Source organism: Neltuma alba, unplaced genomic scaffold, assembly GCF_004799145.2.
Source record: "Neltuma alba isolate B1F8T4 unplaced genomic scaffold, ASM479914v2 tig00006298_pilon, whole genome shotgun sequence".
Lineage (NCBI taxonomy): Eukaryota > Viridiplantae > Streptophyta > Magnoliopsida > Fabales > Fabaceae > Neltuma > Neltuma alba.
Window position 1 is genome coordinate 62,410 of NW_021634414.1, and position 10,339 is coordinate 72,748.

Below are 10,339 nucleotides of genomic sequence, written 5' to 3' on the forward strand. Positions count from 1 at the left end.
TTTTCTTGTCCTAAATGCAAGAGTTAGTTGAAGAGTTTGTCTTTGTCCTAAATATAAAATAGACTTTGTACTGATCAAGTGGTAACTTGTACCATCTCATCCTTTCCCTTAGCCCAGTCTGTGACTGGCCTGTGCAGGAATCAGAGATGAGTTATTAGAATTTCATGGGCAATGGAATTTCCATTGATGCTGCGACTTCCTTGCCGAGCATTGACTGGGAAGAAGAGATAATTATAGCGACTAATTTATACATTTTTTGAAGTCTAAGGACCTTTTTGTGAACCAGAGGGACCGATTAATTAATTTAATTTCTCAGTAAACTATCTTCAGTATGTCTTAACCAAAATTATAATGGCGATCATTATGAAAGTACTCTAGCCATGAATATCACTAGGACAGTGACTAGGAGCTGGTTTTTGTCTTGTGGGGTGTGGGCAAGAAAAGTTTATTTCAAAGGAAGCCCATGCTGTAATAATTTTCAAATGATAACAAGAATGCAAAATGGAAAACGGACCTTGCATAAAGAATGCCAAGCCATCAATTGATGATGGTTAATGGAGGGAATTGGTTGATTCACGAGTCAAGCACAGCATTGGAAAAGTGGAATTAGTTGAGACTGTGAACTACATATCTGAATCTGAGAATGTCCTCTACATTAAAGCATTGAAATAAAAGCTTATGTTTTTCTAATTTACTATCTCCCTGTTCTGCATGCTTTTGTAATGTGACGGTATCAAAACAACCAACCTTCATGTCTCTGTGTTGTGAGTATCTGCTTCACTTTCAGGCGGATCAAACGATGATGTATTTTCTTCTTTGGGTTCTTTATCTGATTTGAAAGGATTGCCATGCTTAACCGATTTTCTGTCATGTGAAAACTCAAGAAAACGTTCAATGATCCTTAATGTATTTTGTCTTTCTCAGTGCTTCTGGCTCTGCTGAAACCTCTCTCACTGTGTGTCTCTTGTTCCCTTCTAGTGTCAATCATCTCAATGCGAGAAGATCATGCGTCCTTCCATCGAACAGCTCTAGCCTTCATCAAAGAAATGAATTCTGCAATAAGGTTTTGACCCTGATTTTATTATGAGAAGTTAATAGGTTTCCCTCCAGTAATGAGCTTTAGAAGGATGTAAAATGAAAAATGAACCTTCCATAATTAATGCCTAACCACAAATTGGTGAAGATTAATGTAGGGAATGAGTTGATCCATGAGTTAGTTAGGTGGTTAGGAGAATTTTCTAACTTACAGACCATTAAGCCAGTTAAGGGATGTCAGTGGTCAAACATTGTAAAACTGAAATTAGTTGGGCAACATGCACTCATGAAAGAAATGAAATACAATATTACTGTTCTCGCATCAGCAATCTTCCTGTTCTGCATGCTTTTGTAATGTGATGGTACCAAAGCGACTGACTTTCCTGCCTGTTCTTTCTTGCTGCACCTTCTTGAAGTTTGCCAATGGCGCAATCCTGATCTAAGGATATGGACCCCATGTATGCAAAAAAAGAAAGAATGTTGCAGGTGTCTGGTTCACTTTCGGATGGATGTGGAATCCATTCCGAGAAATAATGACATGCTTTCTTCTGTGGATTCTTGGATTGTTTCGAAAGAAGAGATGGTGTCCTTATCATCTGGAAACTCATGAGAGCATTCAGTGATCTCTAAGGCATTTTGTGTTTTTCTCAGTGCTTCTAGCTCTGTTGAAACCTCTCTCATTGTGGGTCTCTTGTTTCTATTCAGTCTCAAGCATCTCATTGCAAGATTTGCAATGCCAAGAATGTCATCTTTCCCTCCTTCATGAACAACCCTGGCGTCTAAAATCTTGAAAACTTGGTCCTTCTTCATCAAAGAAATGAATTCTGCAACAAGATTTTGACCCTCAGCTTGTTCCAAGAAGGGTTTTCTTCCAGTAATGAGCTCTACAAGTACAACCCCAAAACTATATACATCACTTTTATCAGTGAATTGGCTTGATTGGAAGTATACAGGATCAAGGTACCCAAAAGTGCCTTGTACTGCTGTGGTTAAGTGAGTCCTATCATGCGGAACGGATCTGGAAGACCCAAAATCAGAGACTTTAGAGTTGTAATTATGATCCAGGAGTATGTTGGAAGCTTTGATGTCTCTATGGAAGATGGGAATGGAAGCTGCAAAATGCATATACGCCACTGCCCCGGCAACCTCACAAGCGATTCTAAAGCGGTTGTCCCAGGAAAGTTTTGATTTAAGCTCCTCGTTATGGATGTGGTGAGAAAGTGTTCGATTGGGAATAAACTCATAAACTAATAATGGGTCTTCAGTCTCTAGGCAACAACCTAGGAGTTTAACAATGTTCCTGTGGTTTATTTGGGATAGAATCACCACTTCATTAACAAAAGATTCAATCTGGTTTCTTGCAATGTCTCTGGACTTCTTAACTGCAACAATGGTACCATCTGGTAGCATTCCTTTATAAACGGTTCCATACCCACCTTGACCAAGAAACCTACTTTGATTATAGTTATCTGTTGCTCGTTCCAGTTCTTCTGCTGTAAAAAGTTTTGCAATTTCTCTATTTCCATAATTTGACATCTTTTCTTCCAGCAGAAGGCCACCATTTTGCCTAAACAACTTTTCCTTACGAACTCTTTCTTGCTTTCGTTTTATGCATTGATGTGACTTGTAGCCCAAAAGAAATAAGCACAAAAAGATGGCACCAGTACCAACACCTGCAAATATATGAACAAAAGTGCAACAGAATAATTATGTATTTCCAGACAAGAGATTTTGCAGAGCATGGTACATAGCTATCAAACAGTACTTGGACACAGAAATTTATGAATGATATTGATTTGATCAGCCACTCGAGCAAGGATGAGAGAAGATTAGGTTGTGACTTGTGAGACAATAGCTAGTTTGGACAGTTAAGATATCTACTCGGTATGTGTTTTATTTATTATATAAACGAAAAGGCTAATAGATTAGGCATATAGAAATTATGTGCATCACATGTCTTTCCGAAATTCCTGCTTTGAAACTTCATACTACTAAAGGTTATTTCCCATATACCCAACAGCAAACAAGTGAGAGTCAATATCATTTTAGGGGAGTGAGATTCATAAACATTTTTGGAAACAACTATATCTTCTGCATATTTTCCTATGATAACAGGTTGACGTGAGTCGCAATCATGCTTAGCTAAGAACATGGTTATCTGGAAAGATCTGAAAAGAGATTTACCTATGGAAGCAACCAATCTTACAGGGAAACGGTTTGCATGTGGTTGAAGATGACCACAATTGGGAGGTTTGAAACTTGAATTTGAAAGGTAAAGCTGAAAGAATGAACAGGAGCAGTAGAATATATGTGGATTGAGTTTACAGGAAGAAGGCTTAAGTGGAACTAAAATAGGTGTCAAAGCAGAGATAGTGGCATTTGAAGGCAACTCATTAGCAGTTATCAAACTGTGTTGATCCACACCATAGGACTCTGCAACTGATTCAAGCGTATCCCCATAATCAAGGGTATGAACCAGCAAGGAAGAGACCCCATCTGAGATCTGTCTCTCTGTGGGACAAGCACACAGCACTGGAACTGAAACTTGAGCTCCAATACTGATATTGACAGGAAGGTAATAATTCTGACGTACTAGCATCTGGCAATTGACAAGGCCTTGATAAGTCTTGTTGGCCAATTTGAAGTAGTAGTCTCCTTTTTTCATCTCATAAGAAGTGGCATGCTGGTAGATATTGCCTGAACATGAACAATACACAGGAACAATCACAGTCCGATTGGAAGGAATATTGCTGTTTATGTTATTGCTTGAGATGTTGTTGATGGAGGCTATGGAACTTGCTTCTGAGCTAAGAAGATTGGCGATGCTTTGAGGAGTATCGTATGGAGGCCTTGATCTGAAAGTTACAAAGGAAGTGCATGACTTTTGGAGGCCATTGCAGACATATCCTGCTTTTGCTGTGAGGTTGAAATTGCAGTCATAGACTGTGTTGTTAAGGTATTCTTGTTGGCAGAAACAATGGAGAGTTGCAGAAAGCAGAGACAGAAGCAGAATGTAAAAAGAAGAAGGAAGCCTCATGTCTTTAGACGAGGAAATGAGCTTCATTGGGATCAATCATACTGTAATAAATATGTCTGTGTAGGTTGAATATGTTTGATATTCCATTTGAAGGGAAGAGAATTCCAACATAACAACATGGGCGGATTTAAGTTTGACTTTAAGGTGGCTCTGTGAATGACTTTTCAAAATGACGGCACACATGTCATGTAATAAATCAACGATCAAACGGGAGATAATGACACTTGCAACTGTATTTGAATATGCGTGTGAATCATTTGTTATTATCTGAAAGCTTAGTTTCTTTTTTTAAAAAAAAGATTTTGAAGCATCAATATATTACAATTAATGGGTATTTGAACATCTACCAAAAGTCAAAATGCCATGGAGGAGGATCATCTAACATATTTTATGGATGTTATGCATTTATACTTGCACAATCCCAAAATTATATGTGATGCCTAATATAATTTCATAATCAAATACGGTGGTTGAATGAAGAAACTTGATTCTATTTAAAAAAAAAAAAAGTGGAGAGTTTGAATCATTTTCTTTTTTTTGAAAAAAGAAAGTATGTTGGGAGAGCTACCTTTAATTAGGCGCCATAACACTTAAATATGACGTGATAATATCATATATAATCGTATAAAACATGTGTATGTGTGCGTAAAATAATACTGCCTTCGATCCTAATTATAAGACCCAGTTGACTTATTTGAGGAGATTAAGAAAGTAAGTTAAGTTAGTTATTTGTAATAAATAAGTATTGTCATTCCTAAAATATTCTTGCTAATTAAGTGTATTTGCTAAAAATATCATTATTATAAGGACTATCTTGGAAAAAAAAAATGCATAAATATGAAAGACAAAATAGATTGGGGTCTTATAATTAAGACCAAACAAAAAGTCAAACAGGATCTTATATTAAGAACCGGAGGTAGTAATTATCTACTCACACGTGTGACGTCTACTTATTTTTATTTTTATATATTCCTAATTTGATTTGTTAAAAGTAATTCAAAGTAGGTACTTCAATAAAGTCATAAGTCCAAAACACCGTCGCTATTATATTCGTCTGTTTCGTCAGGAAGAAGAAACTCATGCGTCTGTTGAAGACGTGTACATCTAGATTTATTCCTCGTAATGGCCTTTTTGGTTTTTGGTATCTGCTTCTCTGTCATTCATTTTTTAATGAAATTATCTGTTTCTATTCTAAATAATCCCTTATATCTCAACTGCTCCCTCCGGTTATATTTATAAACTTTAAATTTGAGAACGATTATAGTCTATTTTACAAACTTTAATTTGAGTTTGTTTTAACATTTTGATACATATTTTTAATATTACCTTTAATTATTTTTCTATTGTCATATTTTCTCATACATTCTCTTTTATCTTTTTTTCTTATTTATTATAAAGATATACTTGAAAACAAAAATATATTTCTAACATATTTATTATTTTTAACTAATTTTTAATTATCTGTAAATTAATTATTTGAAAGTTATTTCAAACTTATAATAAAATCGAAGTGGGTATTATGATCAAAGGATTCTCATGTTGGGATGTGGGACCTATAGCTCAACATTTCCCTTAAAGTTCTCTTGAATATAAAGTTGTGAGAATAGTTTTTTAAACTTTTTAAAAATATAAGCTAATTTTAAATGAATTTTGAATTTAAATTACCAATAAATCGTGGCAATAAGGACTGGGAAATTTTTTTTTTTGCTAGGCATAATTATTTTTTTATTGAAAGCAAATATTATTAAATATTAAATATTGATATTTTTCTTAATAAAAAATTAAATTTTAATTCTCATAGGAGATTTTTTTTTTTTTTTGGGTGTTGATCTAAGAACCCCGTTGGTATCAGGAAAGCATACAATCAGTAATTACCAGACGATTGGTTTAGTTTCCAAATTCAGAAGTTTTCCTCTTTGCGTTGGAGCTGGGCATGAGGTGCTTTAAATGGACGCCAGAAAAGTTAAAAAAATGATGAAATACATATTTGCGTAAACGAGCGATCAACCAATCCGTTGTCGTCCAGCGGTTAGGATATCTGGCTTTCACCCAGGAGACCCGGGTTCGATTCCCGGCAACGGAATTCCTTTTGGGCCTTTCCCGAAATAATGTCAATAATAATAATAATACCAGGTTCCTTTGTCTCTTTGGCGAAGTTTTCTGGGTGATCAAAGTGAACCAATAAACGTTAACAATATTAAATTTATAAATAACAATATAATTTTTATTGACATTTTTTATTTGGCATTTTTAAATTTTTTCCAAATAAAAATGAATTTTATAGAAAAGAAAAGAGAACAAAAATAAATAAATTCTGGGAAAAATAACAGATAGAGAAGCTCGAAATTATGATATTTCAATTTAGGCATTTACTATTGCCAAATACAAAGTACTTGTGACAATAATCAAGACTTGTTATTTCACAATCACGACTTTTGATTCCTAGATGAATTACTGTCAAGAGCTAAAACTAATGTTATCAAAAACAAGAGCTGAGGCCAAAGTAAAAAAATTAATTTATTTGTTTTTTTTTTTAACTTTATAGTGTTAACAAAGCTTTTTTGCTTAGTGGTAACCTTTAATTTTGAGAACCGGTTAGTTGGGGATCAAATACCACTAACCTCGCCAACAGGATTGGATCTAGTAAAAGGGACTAATCTTTCATAATGTAATGAACCAATGCTCAAATTTCTACTGAGAGAGTTGCCTACATTTAATGTTCGATAGTACTTCAAATAGAATTGCCTCCAATAAGAGGATACCTATGCTTTAATGTAAAAAAAAAAAAAAAAAAACCCCCACTAACTCCATTTCCTCCCTTTCAAAGGAGAGGGGAAAAAAAAAAAAAAAGCTCCCACACTAGCCACCTGGCCAATGCCAAAGTTTGGACAATTCCAAACTTTTAAGGAAAAAACAACAGAGTATTTTTATTATTTTTCTTGAATTTCAAAATTTTAATTTGATTTTTTTTAATCCTGTCATTTTGAAGTTTTAAATCCTTAAATTAGAATATCATAATTTCAAGCTCTTTTATTTGTCATTTTCCCTAAATTCTGAGTAAGCAACAATCAGCCTTTTGTAAATTGTGTATACTACTTTAGATGCCTTTTGTTTAATTTTTAAGGTAAATGTGCAATTTTATGCCTAATTTTTTTAGTTGAGCAATTACACCCATAAATTTTTTTTATGCAATTTTACTCTTCAGGGGTACAATTATACTTAATAAGATCATAATAAAATTGCACTACTAAAAATGTTAGAGATAATATTACACCTAAAAAAATAAGATTAAGATTAAAATTACCTTTTTATCTTTATTTTTAGGTAAATATAGGGGGACATCAAGAGTTTTAAGTATTACATAAATTATGAGTGTTATTATATAAATTTTGGGAAATAGGGGGGGGGGGAACCATAACGATCATATCTAAAATAATAATAAAAAAAGAAGAGAAGTAAAGTAACTAATATCCAAAAAAAAAATTCTCACGATTTAGAGGAAACGTGGGTCTTCAAAGCCAATTAACAGGACATGATCCCTTATAAGTTATAACATTTAACTACTCATCACTTATATTATTATAATATGATTTGTTACTGTTTTTACATCTATCTTTTCAAATAAATTGATTCATTTAAGTAAATCGAATGATCAAATCTTATTTTAGATAATTATTTTTTCTTTAGCATATAACAAATTTGATGTAAAATATAAAATTTATGCACACTTAAAAATATAGAATTTACAACAATCAGACTGTTGAGAGTATTTAAAAAAAACAAAACCATTGATAAGATTTGCATGACACACAAGTCCGCCTAGGCTATTGTAAAATTTCCCATACCTTGAAAAGGCATGCCCAAGGGAATACAATCCGACACTATGTATGCTTGTACGAATGGATATAACATTGTAAATTAATTTTTAAAAGAAAAATCTTAAATTTATAAGCACAGAACGATCCGAGAAAAAAAATGATTTGGATTATATACGTCGATGAAAAAATAATGAGCACCTGAACAAAAAGTACATAACAATGCAACTCAATTGAGCTTAAATGATCAGAAGGACCAACTAGAGCGTAGCATCAAACAACTACTTTAGAATTCCCAGCAGCCGCATAAGCGAGACCTGGCTTCAAGCAGAGAATTATTACCCAAGTTAAATTTCAGATAGGATTCAGCCTGAAAGAGATCCCCGGTTAATGAATCTCCAATCATACCATTAAGGCTCATTCCCCAGCCAAACGAATCTTCTGAGACATCAGACACACTCACTCCCCATTGAACATTTGACCTGTTCCATCTCAACCCAACCTCCAATCTTTGTGATATCATCAAGTTCTGATTCCAATGCAAGGGCAATCGATCTAGTGGAGACACGTGTCTTTGTTTCCGACCAAGGATATACTCCATAGACAGTTTCAGGTACTTCTGGCTCTGCTTGTTCTGACGTGAGTATTGGAAATGCAAGAGGTCCAAGTTTTGATGGTTTTCTGCTGATGAGAGTGGAACTTGGTAGAGACCCATAACAGATAGCTTCGTTCCTCTGGGTAATTGACATGAAAGTTCAGTGAAAGTGCTGGACCAATTCTCACTTGCATTAGGACCTAATGGCATTCCAAGTCCGGATACAAATTGAGCCAATGAAGCAACAATATTTGATTTTCTCACCATCATGCTGATGGCACTACCATTCTGCAGATTCAGTAGTGGTGGTCCAGCCGAGGAAACGTCTGTAAGGCCCTTCCGTGCTTGATGCACAGAAACACATGAGGCAATTAGGGCCCTATAAACAAATGATAGCCAAAACCAGATAAAATAAAAAAAAGAATATAGACAAGTCCTTTTTGCATGAATATACTTTCACTCTAAGAAAATTTTTCAGTTTATATAGGGAGGTAAAGAAGACAAATCAGGAGAAAAAAATTGTATGACTTTAAAGTCATGTCAATTGCAAATGCAAAGATATATTTACATTTGGTTACTCCAGATTAAATTTAAAAGGCATGGTGAACCATCTATTTGTCTAGATACACATGACTTAACCTCAGGATGATGAAATCTGTTGTCAGCCAAATACGAGAACCAAACAACCAATGGCTGCAAATTCTAACACTTCCCGGGAAAAAGATAAAAATAGATTCTTCTTCTTTCTTTTCTCTTCTTTTTTTTTTTTAACCATTATAGGCTGTTTCCATGTTCTCAGAACTTGTAACAAGTAATATTTACCCAAATTTTATAGGGTAGAAATGACAAAAGCTTGGTGGGATAAAAATTTTCAAGTTCTCAATGTGAACATTACTAAGTCACCAAAAAGAAACAAATAAGATTCTGTAGTACCTGGTGGAAAGATTTCGAAGCAATTGCAACATCTTTGCATTGAGCTCCCATAGGGATAGCCATCACAGATAACCAATCACTAACTGTTGCCATATAACAGAGTTTCGCCAGAGAAAGCGAGCTTCCAGGACATCAGTGTCATGATCTTTACCGTTCTGACTGGCCACAAACTCTGCAACAAGAGTATTCTTATCCCTGATGTTTGTTTCAAAAATTAACCTCGAATCAACTCCAGTCCTTATTCCAGCTCTATTTATTAAATCTAAATTATCCTCATCAATATTATTCATCATCAACACAGCTCCCAAAAGATCCACCTGTCCCCTTACATGGGTGGTAGCTTCTTGAAATGGACCTCCTGCAGAGGGTTTATAGAAGGAAAGTATTCTTTCAACCTTGTCTGTCTTTCCCTCAGTTTATGAGATCCGAAAAAGCTTCTCTCTGTAAAACGTTTTAGGATTTCAATCTGAAATTATTATCGTGTACACATTTGTCAAGCATATCACGAAGAAACCACTGCGTAAGGAACTCCTAGTTCGTCTATGATATACACAACAGCGAACAAACTTCATTGACAAACAAATTTGAACAACAAGAGAACATCAAGCACCAAAGATTTTTCAAGTTGATGGTCTGAAATCTTATTGTAATGAGCGTATAGATGCGTACATTTTCTGAAATCATAAGAAATGCCACAGACTCATTGATTGAAACCAGTATCAATAAAATGCGAATGAAGGAACCCACGAACAAATAGAACATCAGATAACAAAAAGTAAGTCCACTGAAATGAATAGTTTAGGGTAAGATTGTGCAACATCCATTTTATGATAGGCATAAAAGAATGATGTCAAATATCAAAGTGTGCCGCATAATTCTCACCCCTCACTTTAGAACCATCCAATTTCGCAACGCAGACTAAAT

The 10,339-nt window shown here is 34.5% G+C and overlaps 1 protein-coding gene, 1 non-coding gene and 1 pseudogene across 2 annotated transcripts; 1 reads left to right on the top strand and 2 right to left on the bottom strand.

The window, feature by feature from the left end:
• Window positions 1-568: 568 nt before the first annotated feature.
• LOC114750044 (wall-associated receptor kinase-like 22) lies at window positions 569-4,072 on the bottom strand. The gene is made up of 3 exons (XM_028938588.1): window positions 3,220-4,072; window positions 1,348-2,708; window positions 569-1,033 (listed from the first exon to the last, which is right to left on the bottom strand). Exons 1-2 carry the CDS (start codon window positions 4,070-4,072, stop codon window positions 1,531-1,533), a joined length of 2,031 nt encoding a protein of 676 aa, XP_028794421.1. The 3' UTR covers window positions 569-1,033; window positions 1,348-1,530.
• A 2,011-nt stretch (window positions 4,073-6,083) lies between these two features.
• Window positions 6,084-6,155, top strand: TRNAE-UUC (transfer RNA glutamic acid (anticodon UUC)). Its single transcript has one exon. It is a non-coding gene; the product is annotated as a tRNA-Glu (tRNA).
• A 1,885-nt stretch (window positions 6,156-8,040) lies between these two features.
• LOC114750051 (uncharacterized) lies at window positions 8,041-9,536 on the bottom strand (annotated as a pseudogene).
• Window positions 9,537-10,339: the final 803 nt, after the last annotated feature.

Excerpts from the sequence above, each read along its gene's own strand:
- LOC114750044 (XM_028938588.1), bottom strand. The coding sequence starts at position 4,072 with ATGAGGCTTCCTTCTTCTTTTTACATTCTGCTTCTGTCTCTGCTTTCT. Across the intron at positions 2,709-3,219 it reads AAGATTGGTTGCTTCCATAG|GTGTTGGTACTGGTGCCATC; the intron begins GTAAATCTCTTT and ends ATATATTTGCAG.